The sequence below is a fragment of the Zerene cesonia genome, chromosome 14 (assembly GCF_012273895.1).
Source record: "Zerene cesonia ecotype Mississippi chromosome 14, Zerene_cesonia_1.1, whole genome shotgun sequence".
Classification (NCBI taxonomy): Eukaryota; Metazoa; Arthropoda; class Insecta; order Lepidoptera; family Pieridae; genus Zerene; species Zerene cesonia.
In genome coordinates, this window is record NC_052115.1 from 2158505 (window position 1) to 2178463 (window position 19959).

At 34.5% G+C, this 19959-nt stretch overlaps 4 protein-coding genes across 4 annotated transcripts in view; 2 read left to right on the forward strand and 2 right to left on the reverse strand.

Moving 5' to 3' along the window:
• Positions 1-2621, forward strand: part of LOC119831746 (serine--tRNA ligase, cytoplasmic) — a 4821-nt gene extending 2200 nt beyond the window's left edge. Inside the window, exons 3-8 of the mRNA XM_038355229.1 lie at positions 451-611; positions 717-898; positions 1207-1297; positions 1451-1707; positions 1979-2105; positions 2398-2621. Of these exons, the coding sequence (XP_038211157.1) occupies positions 451-611; positions 717-898; positions 1207-1297; positions 1451-1707; positions 1979-2105; positions 2398-2517 (938 nt within the window). The 3' untranslated portion in view covers positions 2518-2621. The remainder of the gene's footprint in view (positions 1-450; positions 612-716; positions 899-1206; positions 1298-1450; positions 1708-1978; positions 2106-2397) is intronic.
• Positions 2622-4420: 1799 nt separating this feature from the next.
• Positions 4421-6386, reverse strand: LOC119831807 (tumor susceptibility gene 101 protein). Its single transcript, XM_038355338.1, has one exon. It carries the CDS (start codon positions 6257-6259, stop codon positions 5057-5059), a length of 1203 nt encoding a protein of 400 aa, XP_038211266.1. The 5' UTR covers positions 6260-6386; the 3' UTR covers positions 4421-5056.
• A 1855-nt stretch (positions 6387-8241) lies between these two features.
• Positions 8242-10153, reverse strand: LOC119831700 (60S ribosomal protein L12). Its single transcript, XM_038355159.1, has 4 exons — positions 9979-10153; positions 9826-9899; positions 8990-9170; positions 8242-8462 (listed from the first exon to the last, which is right to left on the reverse strand). The coding sequence occupies exons 1-4, from the start codon at positions 10013-10015 to the stop codon at positions 8260-8262; spliced, it is 495 nt and encodes a 164-aa protein (XP_038211087.1). The 5' UTR covers positions 10016-10153; the 3' UTR covers positions 8242-8259.
• Positions 10154-10760: 607 nt separating this feature from the next.
• On the forward strand, positions 10761-19859 carry LOC119831973 (MAU2 chromatid cohesion factor homolog). Its single transcript, XM_038355549.1, has 12 exons — positions 10761-11015; positions 11200-11379; positions 11883-12005; positions 13361-13489; positions 13640-13748; positions 14045-14245; positions 14365-14559; positions 15133-15242; positions 15380-15481; positions 15729-15832; positions 16267-16469; positions 16763-19859. Exons 1-12 carry the CDS (start codon positions 10791-10793, stop codon positions 16975-16977), a joined length of 1896 nt encoding a protein of 631 aa, XP_038211477.1. The 5' UTR covers positions 10761-10790; the 3' UTR covers positions 16978-19859.
• The last annotated feature ends 100 nt before the right edge of the window (positions 19860-19959 follow it).

Here is a 19959-nt window from a genome sequence, read left to right on the forward strand (position 1 = left end):
ATAATGTTCTTGAATTTTTTGTAAGAATGTACACAAAACAGTATGAAAACAGTTGTGTAAATAAAAATTAAAATTTGTAAAATTTACATGCTCACGCATATAGCTGCTGTTCTTATTTCAAGAATTCAGTATTTTAAAGATAATTATTACTTACTAATTCACCAAAATCTGTACATACAGTGATCTCATTCTATTCAAAATTATGATTCATAGATTATTTTAATAGTTACAAGATAACCAATTTGTTTTTTATAACCCTTAATTTCTCGTAAAAAAAAGTATGCAATAATTATATTAACAGAATATGTAAAAATTATTGTGGAAATTCTTTTATTGTGCATGATCATGTTTTGTATTGTAATAAAAAAAACACCCACAAGTGCCATATTTCTACTATATATTTAAGTCCTATTGAAATTTTTACATATTTGATTAATGGGGTTATTTCAGGCATGGATGGAGAGAGGGGAGCAGCAGTATCTGGTGGAAGGGGGTACTATCTTAAGGGTCCTGCAGTATTCCTAGAGCAGGCTTTAGTACAGCTCTCTCTTAGAATGCTGTTGAAATGTGGATATACTCCATTATACACACCCTTTTTTATGAGAAAAGAGGTGAGCACATATATTATCAGCAGAAAATATTTAATAGATTTATCCATATAATAACCAATATTTTTCTTTAGACAGAACCTTAAATATATAATGTTTTATTATCAGGTGATGCAAGAAGTAGCTCAACTAGCTCAATTTGATGAGGAATTGTATAAGGTCATTGGAAAAGGTTCAGAGAACAAAGGAGACAATACTGTAGATGAAAAATATCTCATTGCCACATCAGAACAACCCATCGCTGCATATCATAGAGATGAGTGGCTTCCAGAATCAGCTTTACCCATCAAGTATATTGTGTTTGATGAATTTACTAAACAACATAAGATATTTTGCATGTCTCATTCATATTTTTTGTGAATATTGGCACTTGCCATATTTGTGTCATATGACAACAATAATTAAATAAGTAAGTGGTCAAAGTAACCTTTCAACAAATAAATGATACAATTATCTCCTATTCAGCAATGAAATTACGGTATTCTCTTTTAATGCTTTCAATTATTTATTTTACTATTATACTACATTATACAATAAAAATGTTAAAAATCATAAAAAATTAATAGGATTTCATTTCATTAATTTTTTATTTTCACAGGTATGCTGGTCTATCAACTTGCTTCAGACAAGAGGCAGGTTCTCATGGTCGCGATACGCGCGGTATTTTTAGAGTACATCAATTTGAAAAGGTAATTAATAAAAATTGTAATGAAAAAACCATATTTATTTTATTTATTGATATCTCTTATTATATATTTAAACGACGTCATTAATCAATTTGATCTTATAAATCTACTAATGCATATATTTCCCAATGTTATAATTGTTCATCACTTTTATAGGTGGAACAATTTGTTCTAACATCGCCACATGACAACAAATCATGGGAGATGATGGAAGAGATGATCACCAATGCTGAGAACTTCTACAAGACCTTGGGTATACCATATAGGGTTGTGAACATTGTGTCTGGTGCTCTCAATCATGCAGCTGCTAAGAAGCTGGACCTCGAGGCTTGGTTCCCAGGTTCCGCAGCCTTCAGGGAGTTGGTGTCTTGCAGTAATTGTCTGGAGTACCAAGCTAGAAGGCTGCTTGTTCGGTAAGCAATTATATGTTTATTGTAATTTATAATAGGCCAATTTTGTAGTTTAAAAGCTTGTTTTAATTTCTTTATATAAATTTATAGTTTACCATTTAAATTCGGCCATCCATTAGATGGTGGTAGGGTTTACCATCAGATGACCCACTTTGTCTATGATGGCATGAAAATAAATTATTTATTTCCAAGTGATAAACAGAAATATATCGCTGGTTAACCCATTGAGGTTGCCCTAACTCCATACGTGAATATAAATCTTTATTTATTACAGATATGGACAAACGAAAAAAATGAACGCAGCCACAGAATATGTGCACATGCTGAACGCGACCATGTGCGCCACCACGCGCGTCATCTGCGCACTGCTTGAAGTGCACCAAACTGATGACGGCATTTTGGTAAAACATTAATAATTAATATTTATTTACATTGTGGTATGTTTTTAACGACGAAGAAAGAAAAAAAAGATATAATAGCTGATTATATAATCGTCCTAAAAAATAAAAATCAGGGAATAAGGCGTAGAATAGGTACAGGCTGTGTTCCTCTTTAGGCAAACAACATTTTTATCATGTTATGTTGCAACAAATTATTGTATATACTAAACAGTTCATACAAGTTTGAAGCAATTCTAATTAAAAAGAAATAATAATATCTATAACAAATATTGCATTATGTATACTTCTTTAGGTACCGGAAGCAATAAAAGCCTGGATGCCGGAGCAGTATCAAGAATTGATACCATTTGTTAAACCTGCGCCGATTGATCTGGAAGCCGCCGCCGCAGCCAAGAAGGGAAAGAAGAAATAAAAAACTAACAGCAAACGTACTCATTCCTCGAAAGCATTTTATTTATTATCGCAAAGCTTGTTTTTTTATATTTTGAGACATCAATAAATTTATCATGTGCCTGAGTTACTTTTTAATTTAAATCCCCTGAATCATTTTTAAAACTGAAATTACAACGTGGCGCTTTAGAGTCCAAATTCCGTATTAACATACAACTCGTTGGTGTATACTATTATATGTGTACTTTTTGCGTACAAGTTGAATTGAGAAAATCTGTGATCTCTACTATATAAAAATAAGTCGGGTTTTCCTTCCTGACGCTATAACTCCAGAACGCACGAACCGATTTCCACGGTTTTGCATTCGTTGGAAAGGTCTTGGGCATCGTGAGGTTTATAGCAAAGAAAATTCCGGAAAAATTTTAACAGAAAAGCGGGAAAAACGAAGCCATCTGGTGGCGAAACGGAGTTCGCGGGGTTTGCTAGTGCCATATAATACTGTATTATAAAAAGAAACATTATGAGATTCTTTTTTCCCCCCAAGGTCGACCATTATTTTTACAGTGGTAAGCTACTACGTAGGTATTCCTGCCTAGTAGCTTACTACTTCTTGCTGGCTAGGCTGGGCTTGCCCACGTCCCAAAGGGGTTTATGGCAAAGTATAGAATGCTAGATATTATAATTATAATGGACGGAATTTCTGACGAATTTATCTCATGAGTGTTTGACAAAAGGGTGCTCTACAATTTCCCCCTAATCCTTGTCTTGTCCCTTGTCAGTAAATTATTACGTGCCTATAAATTTTTTATAAGAAATCGTTCAAAATAAAAAGGAAATTCTGAAAGGAATAATCAAAGAAAAAGAAAGTTAAGGTCTTAGTAAAACACGTTTGGTCCTCTTTTAGTTAAATTTTTATTACGACAAAACATTGCCTATTGGCTTCCAATATGCACACTTAAATCTAGATATTATATTTTACATCTTTGTCACGATTACTCAGACAATTTTGTCATTTCTATTAATTCATTATTGTTATCAATATTTGGACACAGTATTTTCTTACAGGAAAGGCTACAAGTGTTCTTATTATGTTTGTAATGGTGTTGCGTGCCAAATTTTGTATCAAATTTTAACACACCTATAATACAAAACACTGGTGCATATCTTTAATTTTCATTGCAAAAATATGTACCCAAAACAATGTATAGACACAAATTAAGAAAGGCTTCAACTTTTTGAAATAGCACGATTTCAATTAAATAAATTAAATAATCGTTATCAGGACAGAATAAAATTTCTAAATTAAATGTTATCGATTCTGTAAGTTCATTTCAATGCATATGTTTTGGAGGCAGTACGTGGGCAATTTTGGGCTATGGGCAATTTTGAGTCAATGTAACACAAGCCAGGGAGTTGATGGCAATTGTATAATTATATCAATTACTAGCATTTCGCTCCGGTTTCGCCCGTGGTACATGTATAGCCTATGTCACTCAGCGAAGTTGTAGCTTTCTAATGGTGAAAGAATTTTTAAAATCGGTCCAAAAAAATGTCTCGGTCTGGCAGGACACAGAAGGCTGATCACCTACTTGTCCCTAAAGAAAATCGATGGAATGATGGATGGATGGAATATAGCAAATAGATAAAGTTAATAAATTTCATTGGAATTTGATGTTTGATACCTATCTTAAATTTTGTATAAAAGTTTTACTCACATTTTTATCCCTAGTCAAATTTAAAATCGCAATTGCATAAATTATATTGTCATCATCTCCCTAGCATCAGTGAGGCACTACCATGGCAGTTTATAAACTTTTACATAAGTAGATTATAATGAAGATCTAAATATAACCTTATTAGGAGTATAGATGCTTTAAGGCCAAGGCTATAAAGCTTAGATAATGATATAAAGACTAAGCCTTTGATTTAAGAAATTTTACATGCCATATTTTATAGATATCTTTTAACTTAGCGAAGTAACGCCGTATTTATAAACTTATTAATAGTAACACTAGAAAATATGTGATCACATATGATACAAAATGATTATTGATAACAAAAGCCCTGCAGTCCACAACAATTTCCAGCCTTTAGTGTACATTTGAGTCTTATTGTCTAGTCATTACAAAATCTCATATCCACAATTTAGTATTGAGTAACATTTACTTTAAATCTAATTTTTATGTAGCATTATCATAAAGTGTAGACACTCTACAACCCTTTGATATGGTAGGGTATAAATATAAAAGCTAATTAAACATAATGGATACAAATTTTAATGAAATGTTGATTTTACTATTTCTAAATTGAAGTGAATTAACATAAGCTTTAAACATAAATTATCTATATGCAGACAATGCACATGCATAATTATTCAAAGGCAAACTGCCATTTGATATATAACTGATTAAAATATAAAACTATAATCTTTACAAATAACATAAAATACAAGCCCAGCTTATCATGAGAATTCTATGAAATATAATCATTTAAATATATCATTTGAGATAGAACAGTATATCTCACAAACATCTATATCTTTTGTTGGTATTTGTTTACCATTAGCAAGCTAGTTGGGCCTTTTGCCTGCATTTATGCATCAATGCCCTCAAAGTGAATTGTCGACGGGCCAATGTTCGTACTTGTTTTAAAAATGTGTCCAAGTCAATAACTTCTTTACGTAAAGCTTCCCCCATATAATATATAGCATCTTCCAGTGTGGCTTCTTCAGCAAATGCGTTTAATAGCTGTGTATATAAAGGAGCTGTTGTTACAACTGCTTCATCCACATCTACACCTTCTTGCTCTCCCAATCTCTCTACAGCAGATAATAACTCTTTCTCCTTTTCTTGCAGAACAGCAACATTCTTATCTAAATCTGCCCTCTCCCTCTGCAATCTAGCTAGTATGTCTTCCAGCCTTGTTTTGCCTTCACGTAACTCTTGTTGAGTTCGGCGCAAGGTCTCCAGTTCAGCTTGGGATTGTTGAGATTGCTCCTTTAGCCTCCTCCTAAGTTTATCTTCAACAGCTGATAGCAAGGAGGCTTTTATGTGTTCTTCTGTAATAGTACCACCAGCAACATCTGGACTTGGCCCATAGCTTGTAGAGGGAGGATACGGTGTAGTATTAGCTGCTGGGTAGGGAGTCCCATTAACACTAGTGGGTGGACCTGGGTATGGAGTACCATAGCCAGGGTAAGGCAAGTTAGATGCTGCAGGATATGGAGTAAATGAAGGATATGGTGGCTGTGGGTGAACCTGTACTTGAGGATGGGGATAAGGTTGCGGCATAAATGCACCAGCGGGATATGGTGCACGCACTTCATTACGTGGCTTAGAATATACCGGTGGTAATTCACCAAAGGCAGCAATCATACACTGAACAAGATTCTGCAATGTAGAGCCATTTGGATTCCACTCGTGCAAATATGGCAAATAAACTTTTCCATTGCTATCAACATATTTTGATACTTTTATCGACATATCTGGAGTAGGCTTTACAAAGCACAATGGAGCATTTTGAGGATGAGTGTCCATGAGCCAAATGCACACTGGTATGTTGTAATATGCACCTTTGTAATTCACAGGAATAGTACCTTCGAGATTCAGTAAATCCTTTCGTGCTCCGTTATTAAAAACAAAAGCTTCTAATCTAAAAGTCAAGCTTCGATACAAGTGTAACAAACTACTGACCTCTTTGGAGGTATAGTCCCGATATTTATATTTTGACAAACATTGTTTTAACACATTTTCATCGTTAGCCATCTTACTTTAATCAAAAGATATGCAGCACGCACCCAACAAAGTAACAAATTTAACAATTAATAATCTAAAATCTCAATTTGTCACCACTCACTGATGAAATTAAAACTGACATTAGGCAAACAGTACAGAACACAGATACGATTGTCATTGTCAGACATAATAGATTAAAAATAACAGAGTACTTCTAATATTACCTCTATAATATAAAGGCGCGAATGTGAATGGATAAGGTAATAACAAATAGAAGATACAAAAATTTTAGTAAAAGGATAAAAGATTTAATAGTCATATGTGTTGAAGTCGTGAAGTGAGTGAAGACATAGGCCTAGGACCTAAGCCGCATTTTTTGTGCTTCAAGCAAACGTGTGCAAGAAGCCTAACTGTCGGTTTTAACACGTTACACGACTGATTTTAAACCGTGGATTATTACAAAATGCTTGCGGGTAAACACCGCGAAACCACGCCCAACTTAGCTTCTCATAGAACTTACCTACATGACGGCACACAAATTTACAACTGTGTGAATCTCAGGCCGTTTTGCGGGTATAGAAGCTAATCACTTGCGGGAAAAAACTATATTGCGCCCTCAGCTAATAAAATCTTACTATCCTTCCTACTAAGATGATAAATGCGAAAGTTTGTGAGGATTGAGATTTGTGGTGTATGTTTGTTACTCTTTCACGCAATAAGTACTGAACCGATTGCAATGAAATTTGGTACGTAGATAGCTGGACAACTGGAATACCACATAGAGAATTTATTATCCCGATATTGCTGCGGGATACAGACTTACTCGGGTGAAACCGCGGGGCGTAGCTAGTGAAATATAAGAATGTTTGAATTTCACAAATCATATTCTGCATAGTGCATAGCGCATAGTATCGCATGAATAAGACGGAAGGTTGCCAAAAAAAATGAAATTCACCATTACCCGACTAGTGTGTATAATATTATATTGCTGTGCTGTAATGTTTCCAAAACTCGGGAAGGTGAAATCGATACCTTTGTACTCGAGCTTCATGGCTAGTAACTTACAAAATAAGCCGACTTAGGTTTCGTCATTTGAAAGCAAACATTTAATAAACAGATAAAACATTGATATACAAATTTGATTTAAATTTATAAATGGTAGTGAAACCTGATATGTCAAATGTTAGTACATAAGTTTATACTCCAAAATAGTTAAACATTCGTCTATACACTGCAGCAGGTTGCCCAAAGTAATATGTTCGTAACTTTCTGCCGACTTCCAAAGTAACTGTGAAAACTTCACACCAACACGTACTGGTTCCACAGATTAAGTTGGCGCTGTGGACTCGTGTATCCATGCCATAATTTCCAAGGATTCTTTAGAATTAAATTCTATTTTCTTTTCTGTTAGTAAGCATAATTATAACCTAGTAGGTATATCTACACTTCTACGAAAAGATAAAGAATTTGTATTTGTTTGTTTGTTTGTCATTACATTAACTCAAAAAACTACTGGACCAATTTCCAAAATTCTTTCACCATTAGACATCTGCAATTTGACCTAGTGTCATAGGCTATAAATGTGCCACAGGCGAACAGCTAGTGTATTGTGGCATAATTATCGAGTCCTGGATTCGGTTCCCAGTAGACTAATAAAAATCCTAATCAGATCAGTTAGTTTTTTTAGATTTTAAAAACATTGTGTTTTGAATTTTTGGAATATTTGAATTATATTACATTGCATGTAAAATGGACTATTGAAATAGATGTTAAATTGGCTTACCCCATGTTAACTTTTATTTAATATTGGGTCAAATAGGTGTTTGGGTGAAGTATTGTTTATAACTCAGTGAAGCAGGTCTGCCAGTAGGCAGATTCATGGAAATCATTTCAGCCATTTGCCATTGCCATGCACAATTTCAATATAATAAGGCTTTTGCAAATAGCATTTTATTTATGGTATGTAAATATTATCTTTATGTATGAAGCAAACTTCAAATAAAAATACAGCATTAAAAGTCCTCTATTATTTATTCATCAATTGTAAGAGCCCCACTGTTGATGTCATTAATCAGGTCATGTGGGGGCCTGCCTTCTACTGTGCAGCCAACAGATTGGGCTGTTCCAAGGATTTCCTTCACTGTGCCTGACAGGTAACGAGCCATGGACCTTGGCCTCATGATTTTTGCAATACCAATAACATCTTCTAATGTGATGTTACCACTGTGCTTAACTGAAAGAAAGTGATATAAGTTTTTATTAAAACAAATTAATAATTAACATAAATCTCATTGCCCCATTTATTCCATTAAAAATATCAGTACGCATTACAGCATGTTATACTATTGCAAAACATTCCATTTATTTAAACTTAATACAGAATATATATAAATGAAAATAACATTGGCTTGTTTTAATCCAATATGAATTTTATAATAAAGATTGACATGTAGTGAAATTTATTATGTAAATTCATATATAAAACGTCATGTGGTATGTCTGTCTGAGATATACTCAAAAACGACTACATCAATTTTCATTCTGTTTTCACTAAGTGATGACATGGTTCATGAGAATGGTTTCAGTATAAGTTTAAGAGGATGCAGGTAAAGCAATAAGCAATTAACAATTCTACATATTCAGTACATTTAAATTAATTTGAAATATTTGCTTTTGAGAAAACTTTCAATTATAAATATCTGAGCTATCATTATATGGTCAGAGTTACAGTAAAGATAAATTATTCAAGTATATACTCACTGTTCTTTTGCTTCTTGCGGTCACGTGGTGGCTCTTTTAGTGCTCTGATGATGAGGGCAGCTGCAGACGGAACAACAGATATTTGGGCCTGTCTGTTCTGTACTATAAGCTGGACTGTGATCTTCAGACCTTTCCAGTCTCCAGTTGCCTTTGCAATGTCATCACCAACTTTCTTGGGGGACTGCATCATACAAACAATTATGATGAACCATTATGATAACAGATAGGTTAAAAGTTATAATGAAGGCTTCAATCACTACAAATTCTGATTTCTGAGCAATGCTCAAATCTATGAAAGTATAATGTTACAAAGAGACATGAAGAAAGTTAATTATTTTAATCCATTTATAATATATTATAGACCAACCATTAACTAATCAATGATCAAGCACTTTCCAGTACATTCAACTCACCAGGAATAACATTAGCAAATCTAAAAGAAATGTATTGTAGCAGTCATATAGGCCTGGTCCGCGACTCCTTATTGGGCATTCGGAGTAGCCGCGACAGGGAAAAAATAATCCTGAGTCGCGGGTTCCTTCCATCCGCCAACCGGAAGGACGCGCCTGGTAGGGTGGCACCCCCCAGGATCATTCATCACACATAAAAGCTACTCGCAAGGATCACTTCGGGCACTACTATCGTTGGTACTCTAAATGCTTCAAATTTAATTAAACAAGTATTGCAATCTAGACGAAGTTAAATAAGAGTTTAACAATTTAAGCCCAATATTATTGTCTAGATTGTTTCACATCCTCTCATTCACGTTTACACGATATATGACTGCCACGCGAAATTTCTAGGTTATGTACAAGATAGAAAAAACAATTACTTACAAGACCCAGTGGACCAATTTTAGGAGCCAAAGATGATGTGGCACCTACTTCTCCTCCGATACATCTCAAGTTAACTGAAAGAACACCATAGAAACTTAAGTACAAGTCCTACCAATATTATGATTCACTTTTCAGCACTATTTAAGACCTTACCGATTTTAATTTCGTTAGGATCGAACTTAGGCGGCATTTTTTAATAGTGTAATTATTCAACCTAGTTGAAAATAAATAAACCCAAGTAGATTACTTTGGATTAAAAAGGCGAACCGCCGTCTAAACGTTCTATAAACGCTGACAGCTCGCCAAAAAAGAACTAAAAAGTAATGGTCAGTCAAACTCGATGTCGTCGATGACGGATGAGTGATAACGTAATGCACAGATAATAAAATATAATTTGATATAATTAATAAAACATTATTTATGAAAGTTGCGTATATTTTTTATAGAAAGCAAGATTTTAGTAACTAAATGCAATTGCACCTTCCTAATTGCGTTTCTAGTTAGGCTTCTAAATGATTAAGTCAGTCAGAAAACCCTGACTTTTAAAATTAGGATGCTCACTCGCAGAATGAGATTACACTATCCTAACTGTAACTAAGCGAATAAATGTAGAATAATGTAATATGCGCATAATTTGAAAGTTGATGTCATGTAAACTGAAGTAAGAAATCCCAATTATTTAATACAAATATTATATAGTTAAGTAATTAAACAAGTCACCATATTTTGTACAGTTCTGTGGATAAGTCGTTTTAGGACAATGCAAAAGTGTTTTCCGTTTTCTATGGAATAGTATAGAAAAAATCTACAATTTTCTAAAATTCCAAAGCTTTGTATGCACCATCTTTTCAGTTTATTTCATATACTATGTTTTTAATCTATTTACTCTTTTTTTTATACAGGCAATCCAAATGTGATAAGTTACGGAGTTGTCAACACCGTTCCCTCCAAGCAGAAATGTCAAAATGGCGTCAACGCAGGACGCTTGGTATATTTCTTTACTTGGTTTAGCGGAACATTTCCGCACATCAAATCCTCCTGACATAAAAAGTTGTATTCAATGTTTACAAGCTGTATTTAATTTCAAGCCACCACAAAGAGTTGAAGCCAGAACACATTTACAACTTGGAAATATCCTTTTGACACACACTAAAAACATCGACTTGGCGAGAACTCATTTGGAGCAAAGTGTGAGTTTTTCCGTGTTTATTTTGAATTAATGACGGAGTTTTCCAGTGATAGAGAATTTAAGTGAATACGAAATCGTTTTTTTTGTCATTTATTTATTTTTTTTTCAATAATATTTATGTGACCAGTAGAATATAAAATGTAAACAATGTATATGAAGTGGGTCATAATAAGTTTTTATTTCAGTGGTGTTTATCGCAGAGCATTAATGGATTTGACGATGTTAAATTTGAAGCCGCCAGTGTGCTTGCGGATCTTTTTGAACAGCAGGGTCAGCCGACACATTCGAAACCAATATTACGAAAAGCGATTGAATTGTCACAGCACAGTGTATATTGGCACTGCAGGCTAATATTCCAACTAGCAGTATGTATAAGATTTTATATTAATCATTTAAATTTTATGTTTTATATTTGTTTATATATTTTTTTATTTAATACAACTATTATTGTATATACCTCATTAATTTTAGTAGAAGTAATTTTTAACCTATTTTAAAATTCCCATAACTGAAATTGTTTTTACAACATCATTAAACATGCTGTGTATAATTGTATATAACTATAACTTGACATGAGAAATAGTAGTAAATTTGTTAGAATAGAAGATGTGATGTAGAAGTCAATAATAAATTTTTTTGCTTGTGTATGTATACATTAAAAGATATGTTATTTATGAAAGTAGTAGTTTTGTTACATAATAGATATTTCAGAATTCATAATACATTCGAAGATATTTCCTTTCTGTCAGAGATATTTTGTTTATTCAAACTACATATTTATAAATTTTCCAAGATTTGGAAGCGAGGTAAAGAGGTATTAACAAAATCATTAATTCTTGCAATGATGTTTTTTTTTTGTTTATTTCAGCAAATCCATGCTACTGAGAGAGAGTATGAGGTAGCAAGTAGTTTACTGGGTGTTGGTGTAGATTATGCACAGATATCAAATGCTGCTTATACAAGGGTACTGTTTTTACTAAGTAGGGTTATGGTGAGTAAACCTTTTATCATTTTGCATTTGTAATTTTTTTCACTTTAACATTGAATAATTCGATTCTCCTCTATCAGGCATGTGTCCCTACTAAGGGAATGTTTATGGGCATGATAATGACAATGTTGTTAATTGAAATATATACTCCAGTTCTAAACTATAGCCTATTAATTAAATAGCAGAAAGTTCTATCTATATCTGCCTTTATCTCTGCTATTAGCTTTTTTTTGTAAATATTAATGTAATACACCCCTTTATGACAGTGCTGATCATTACTTAAGTTGGATTTTTTATTATTAGTTGTAATAGTAGTAATAGAAATACATAATCTCTGAAATATTTCAACTGTCTAACTATACAAAAGGTACAGGCCTGGTGACAGACAGACACACAGTTGGACAACAAAATCTTAGTTATAGAGTCTGCTTTACTTTGTACCCTAAAAACTATTCTAATTGCTCTGTTACTTTATAAATGTATGTTGTTAACCAACTTCTATAAGTTTGCATTCTAAAGCCATGTTTAATGGATGATATTGAGGATAAATTAATATAAAGCATACAACTGAGTCATAATTATCATTTTTAATTGACCATTCATCTCAATCATAATGACTTAAGTACAGTTATTACAACAATTCAATTAGAATGTTACTCATTGTGTTTTCATTTATGTAGTAAGTAAGTGGGAGTTGACCATTCCTGCATTCTTTTAGCATTAGCCTCTTCAAACAGTTACAATGTATTATCATTCCCCATGTTTCAATGTTAGCTTGTATGCAGATCATTTACAACCTGATAAAATTAATATTTTTTGTGAATATTTTGATGATGTATCAATCAAAACAATTAAATATAAATATGATATAATATAATCATTTTTCATCCGACTTTTGCAAAAAGAGGAAGTTCTCATTTCTATTGTATTTTTTTTGGAATTGTTTCTTCATAAGTTGGTGGGTGATTTTGATGGCAAATTGTTGTCATTTGATCCCAGTTTAGATTCTGGAGTGGTACCTCCTCCATCCTCCAAAATGTATATGACATGCATCTATAATGTATATGCATATACATAGTGCATACTCAGGATAAAACTGATATTAACTACCTAAAGTTTCCTTTGACTGTCAGATGAGATATACACATTTCATAATCAACTCTTCCATGGCAGGGAAGGATAGGTATAGCTCTCCTGTTAAGGTTTTCTCTCACTGTTTCGAGCAGTGTTGAACAATAAATTTATTACCTACCTTTTTGCCTGTTTTCTAACCCCCATTTTTCAAAACTGATACATTATTGACATGTATGAGTTTTCATATTCATTTAAATTAATACAATTGCTATTTTTTCTTGCAGTTACTACTAATAGACAAGAAGATCCAAGAAGTGTTGCCACTTTTAAATCAAGCAGGTCACCTTGTTGAATCATGGGTTGGCAGTCCACACCAGAAGGAGTACCTAAAAGTGTTCTTTCTAGTTTTACAAGTAAATATATAATTTTGTTTGATTCACTAAAATCTCTTAATGTACCTAATGCATTACCAAACCTGTAAACTGAAAAATGATAGGTATATAGCAAAGGATATAACACATTATTTCTAAATAAATAATAAATGATATTCAAAATTACTTCAGGTATGCCACTATTTAATGGCAGGACAAGTGAAGAGTGTGAAACCTTGTTTAAAGCAATTGCAACAAAGCATCCAGACAATTATGGCACCAACATGGCCTGATGATGATGGTAAGCCAATTGTAAATCACTTATGAATTGTGTTCACATATGTACTTCCAAAGTATTTTTTTTCCGTTGTGAAAAATAATAAATATTACGTCAAATATAATATGATACAAAGCAAGTATAAGGCCACACATAAATATCTATCTAGGATTTTTATGTATTTATTGCCATATACATTTTTAAATTTCAAATGTTTGTTAATTGTGTAAGTGAGCTGAAAACACATTTAAATGATATATAAAGAATATACCATATAAGATGTACATGTGCAAAAAGAAATAATAACAAAATGTTTGCAGCTGTGTGCGGCGGCGCAAGTGCGGGCGGGGCGGCGGCGGGCGCGGGCGCGAGCGGCGGCGAGTCGTTCGTGTGGCTCTCGCGGCAGCAGCTGTACGTGCTGGTGTACCTCGTCACCGTCATGCACTCGGCGCAGGCCGGCTACATGGACAAGGCGCACAAGTACACCGAGAAGGCGCTCGCGCAGATCGATAAGCTCACTTGTATGTGCTCTCTCATATTCTCGATCTGTCTAAAGTTGCGATTGCTGAGATTTTAATTTATGCTTAATAACTTGTGTGATCAGTGTCGTGTTTTTGTTTAATTTAGTCGTTGTTTCCAGCGAGCGATGACAGCAACTCGATAGCGAGCGGACAATCGGCGGGGCGCGCGGGGCGCGGCGGCGCGGCGCTCGCGTGGCGGCTGCGCGTGGCGCTCGTGGAGCACGCGGCGCTGTGCCGCCTCGTCGCCGGCGGCAAGGCGCACGCGCTGCACGAGATCGCGCGCGCTGCGCACCTGCTGCGCCACCCGCCCAACGGTACGCGCTCCTAACTGCACCCCCAGCGCTAGTTGGGATGTCCACCCACATACACAATACACATAACACAGTATGCATGGAAACGCATAATTATTTAAGAGTTCGATTGGTTTATACTTCCCATTCACTCATTCACTTGATAATAACACCGTCCATATATTCAATTATCTTTCAGTGATAATTGTTACTTATATTGAAAATTTGTGCAAGAAGAAATATGAAATACTAGAAAATAAGAAACTATAAATATACTAGCTGCGCCCCGCGTTTTCACCCGCGCAAGTCCGTATCCCGTAGGAATATTGGGATAAAAAGTTGCCTATATGTTATTCCAGTTGTCCAGCTATCTACGTACCAAATTTCATTGCAATTGGTTCAGTAGTGTTTGCGTAAAAGAGCAACAAACAGACATACATCCTTACAAACTTTCGCATTTATAATATTAGTAGGAAGGATTTATAAACAACAGTGTCACACAAATTGAAAAATGTCACATGACTTGAATAAAATTTAAAATACTATTACATATCACCTATGCAATATATGTATATCGTTATGTATGTAAATCCGCAGCCCAGTGCGCAGCGGCGCACACCCCTCAGCTGCACTGCCTGCTGGGCCTGTACGCGATGTCCATGAATTGCATGGAGGCTGCCGAGGCGCAGTTCCACACCGCTATACATGTGAGTGCATTATACCTCTTATCTTATGATTTTACATCGCGACGTTTGACCACTAATAAACTATAAACTTACATAATCAAATGAAATTATATTTTGAAGGTAACTAAAAATTATTAATGGTAAATTTTTTATTTCAGATGTCACAAGAGAGAGATCTATGGATGTTTGCAAAACTGAATCTAGCAATTGTATATTTAAGAGGACGAAGAGATAATGACTTAGCTCAAATTATGGAACAGGTATTTTACGTTTTTTTGTATGTCTCAAACATTGGTGGTTTATTCATGTTGTCGTAACAATCCTTATTGTTTCAAATCAATTAAAAACCACTTAACTTACTAACTCCACTCTTAATCACTTTTAAAACTTAAATTAAAGTTATTGTAAGGACTAGACAATAATGCTCATATCTTCCCGAAGTAATGTTTATATCGCGAAGATGTTTCGTCGCTCTTAAAAGTATCTTAATCTATTTAAAAAATATAGGTACGACCTGAGGCGTTACCTGCGTACGCGCATGGTTTGCGCGCCGCTTCATACTACGTGTTGGGCCTTCAGGCCTTTTTCCAAGCGCGGTATAATGAAGCAAAGTATGTGTACATTTTTATTTTTACAATTATTAGGTTGAAATACAAAAATATAAATGATGATTTTTCAGAATTTCCTAACTAAAAGTCAATAAAAAAAATATATATTTTTTATACATTTTCCGGCTCGAAGGACCACACCGAAAATTCCTACCGTATCTTATATTTTATGCGGAAATGACTCTGATGTCTCTTCTTGATTGTTGAACCGGTTTGAATGAAATTGACTGCAGAGATAGTTTGAGACCTAAGAAAGGACAGGATACTTTTTATCCTAAAAATCCCGCATAAATGGGAATGCGGTTAAATCCTCGGGACTGTCTCTCTTGACTATGCGGGCGAAGCCGCGGCCGAAAAGCTAGTAAATAATTGTGTTTGTAACATTAATAACATAAACGCATAGCTTAAGTTTAATATGAATATTTTTCAATTTCCAGACGGTATTTAAGAGAAACCCTAAAGATGGCAAACGCGGAAGACCTCAACAGGCTAACGTCGTGCTCGCTCGTGCTACTGGGCCACATCTTCCTGTCGATCAACAACTCGCGCGAGAGCATGAATATGGTGACGCCGGCCATGCAGCTCGCGAGCAAGATACCCGACGTTCATGTGCAATTGTGGGCATCCGCTATTTTGAAAGGTCATCTTGTTACCCATATTATTGAGTAGGCTGTGATTAGTTTCATTATAGATTTACAAAGAAATCATACCAGTTTAATAACAATCTATAATACACATAGTAACATATGTTTTCTGGTAGGACTAGTTTTATTATTATGCCTACTTTGTTGATATTTGTCATTACTAAGTATGATCTTACTTATGAGTCTTACTTAAACCTAACTTAAAAAGTTTTCATATAGAATAGTATTTATGCTCTTCGTAATGCAACAATACATTTAATCTAACTTAAAAAATGATATTGCATTTCAGACCTGTACCGATTAGCGGGCGATACGGAGCGTGAGAACGAGGCGTACCAGATGCACTGCAACTTCTCGCAGGCGCTGCTCAAGGACCACTTCCAGGCGACGCAGCTGCCGCAGCACGCGCTCGTGCACTGGACCAGCGGCGCGCCGCCCGCGCTGCCCGCGCCCCCCGCCGCGCCCGCGCCCGCGCCGCCCGCGCCCGGCGTCTCGCACACGTAGGGCTGCTGAAAGTGATAGTGAAAGTGCAGTTATGTGTCACCTCGCCACGAAAGTGAAACTACATGAAGTACAGTACACGGACCGGTTGTGCGACGTCTTCGCTTACCACACCTCCCGCCGTGCCAGCCCTCGCCCCACCCGCGTCCTGCGTATCGCATACTAGGGCTGGTATCGTTATATAGAGTCACCTCGCTGCAATAATGTAGCTACACGGAGTATACAAGTACTACACAAGTATTCATTATTCGCGTCCCCACAGCGCCCGCCGCCGTGCTCAATGTCGCGCACCCATAAGGCTTTTGAATGTGTATGGTGCAGGTACATATAGTAGTGTCAAGTGAGGCTACAGTACAGTTTCGCTTCACCTTCATGGTATTGCAGCTACATGAAGGTCATTAAGTGATGATGATCAAGCTCATGAAGCTGCGTGGAATTAGAGAATCATTATTAGTCTATAGCTATTTGAAGACCCTTAATTTCGGCGTACTACTGTATACATGGAGTCAATTTACCTTCAGTAATTAGACCCAGTAAAGCTGAGCATGTTCCTGTCCTGTGTCACCGAATCCACCCATGTTATTAGTGCCCAGTGTTCAACTGCGCCAACGCATTCTCTATTCCATGTAGACCCAATAAAACAAAGCAATTGCCACTTTCTGTGCCCCAATCTCAACTGTTGCAACATATAATATCCTTATCAGTGACAGTTTTCTTATCCTCGCCTACTCTACATATTTTGCATTTGAAGCTAGTATGGACTTCTACCTAACACAATTCTTGTCCAGTATGGCAATTCTAGAAATAAATGAAGACTTCTAACAATGTGCTAACACATCTATCATTTCTTCCAAACTCAATCCATTTTATTGTTTAAATCTGAGCTACATGTTCTGAGAATCTGAGGTGTAAGTTTATGTTGTTGTGTTTGTTCATAAATCATTATTGTTAAATTGAAAATAGACAAATCACAAATTGAAAGTGCATATTGCCTTATTGGACTTTTGTGTTAAAAATATTTATTTTTTCATATTTATTAAGAAAATCTGAGCACGGCAAAAATGTATTACAATAATCAAACAATATATTTGATATAGATTAGATGCAAACAGTACAAAAATGTTTATGCAGACTGATTTTGTGATAATATGTATGCAATATAACAGTAATGGTGTGGGCATTGGTGTGAATGGGGAAATTGGCGTATCATACGTGGAGGTATTTAAACCATTACTTCATATCATAAAATCGAAGTTAAGAATTATTTATTATGAAGACATTTCAAAAACCCTCAAAAATTCAATAGAACTTTTAAATATATATTTGAAGATTTTACAAATAATAATTTCCCATCTATCATAATTTAATAAGTTTTTAACACACCTTCATGAACAGCAAGCAATATCTTTTTTTTAACATTTAATTATTATTGCTGTAATTTTCAGAATTGCATGTGCATAAAATGTTCAATGTTCTTATGCAGTTTCAACAAAACAAAATATGTTTAATTTATTTAATATTGCTCGGTCTAGATTAAAACTTATTATTTAATAAAAAAGTTATTTTTAGATGTATAATTTATTATTAGAGATTTTTAATAAATTATTTCAAAAAGTATATATATAATAATAAATTGCTTTCAAATACGATTAACAGTTAAATAATCAACATAGTCAAGAGTAAAGCCCCATATTCATGGTAAAGATTTAATTTACATCAACATGTTGATGGGGTTGCTATAAACTACATGTAATGCAATGAATGCTGTATAGCTGGCTACACTGCATGTTCCAGAGTTGAAATGTTCTCGTCCGAGGAGCGTCAAGTTTGTTGATCAACTGCTACAAATTTTTACCGTGAATACGAGGCTTTAGAGTCAAATAAATCTGGTTCTTATTATTGAATCTTAATTTTGCGTGTTCATGATTTGTGTCTTCACTGAGAAGAAAGTCTTTGTCAGCACACAATCAATAATTTCAATTAATAATTAATTTTATGTAATTCCATTTATTGTAAGCAATTAAAAAAGCATTACCTATCTGTTAGAAATACACATAAAGGACCTAAGAATTGACGCAATAAGAGCAATTTATTGAATATTAGGATAGTAAAGGACTGATCAATAAATAAAATACATGAAGATCATAAAAAGCACTCAAGCCGTCTCTAAAATCGGTAGATATGCGAGATTTTTATAATTTATTACAAATTGTCCACTTAGAATGCGATAATAGATATATCATAGGAGAGAATAGCCGAAATAAGTTTTTGTAAAAATACATATTCATTAGTATTATTGTTTAGAGGTCGCTGCAGCGCTTGAGATGCACTGAAGCACAATATTTGGCTAGGTAGCGTGCAAACAGACGATTTCTCCAAAAGGACTGACTATATTTGTAAATAATTTATCGATGCGAAATAAAAGAACAAAGATGTCTCATATTTATTTGTTAGTAGAAATGTTGTTGGCGACTCGCCAGGTTGATTATTGTTAGTTGTAATCACTCATTGGTGTTTTGATGGACGGATTCGCTTACTATATTCTATATAGGTACGCCACAATAGATGTTAATTATTTCCGCGGTTATGTTTTTGTATCTGAGACTGATGGTTTCTTCCATATTCATCGATCTGTCCATTAAAACGTGCGATATCATACCGTTGTAAAATAAACACTTGTAATTTGTATACAATTTATTCGATTATTTCCAGACAGTGTGATGTGGCCTTACGAATAGGTACATTTGCTGTTGTTAATATGTAAATAAAAGTTGAATTATTGTAAATAATAAAATATATGTTTTTTGCTATAAATAATGTCCTTCATTTACACTTATTGCAAATTGTGTCAGTCCAAGAATTATGTATAATTATGGCCAAGAATTATATACATTTCCATTAAACTTTGAAGTATGTTTTGATATTGGACTGGTATATTTATAGCATTTTTTTACTATAATATAGTAGTACTTTATTTCGAATATT

Bases quoted from the DNA above. Each gene is read 5' to 3' on its own strand.
- LOC119831807 (XM_038355338.1), bottom strand. From the start codon at position 6,259: ATGGCTAACGATGAAAATGTGTTAAAACAATGTTTGTCAAAATATAAA.
- LOC119831700 (XM_038355159.1), bottom strand. From the start codon at position 10,015: ATGCCGCCTAAGTTCGATCCTAACGAAATTAAAATCG. The intron at 9,171-9,825 runs GTAAGTAATTGT...TGTATGATGCAG, and splicing joins AAATTGGTCCACTGGGTCTT to TCCCCCAAGAAAGTTGGTGA. The intron at 8,463-8,989 runs GTGAGTATATAC...ACTTTCTTTCAG, and splicing joins CCGCAAGAAGCAAAAGAACA to TTAAGCACAGTGGTAACATC.
- LOC119831973 (XM_038355549.1), top strand. From the start codon at position 10,791: ATGGCGTCAACGCAGGACGCTTGGTATATTTCTTTACTTGGTTTAGCG. The intron at 11,380-11,882 runs GTATGTATAAGA...TGTTTATTTCAG, and splicing joins GGCTAATATTCCAACTAGCA to CAAATCCATGCTACTGAGAG. The intron at 15,482-15,728 runs GTATTTTACGTT...TAAAAAATATAG, and splicing joins TAGCTCAAATTATGGAACAG to GTACGACCTGAGGCGTTACC.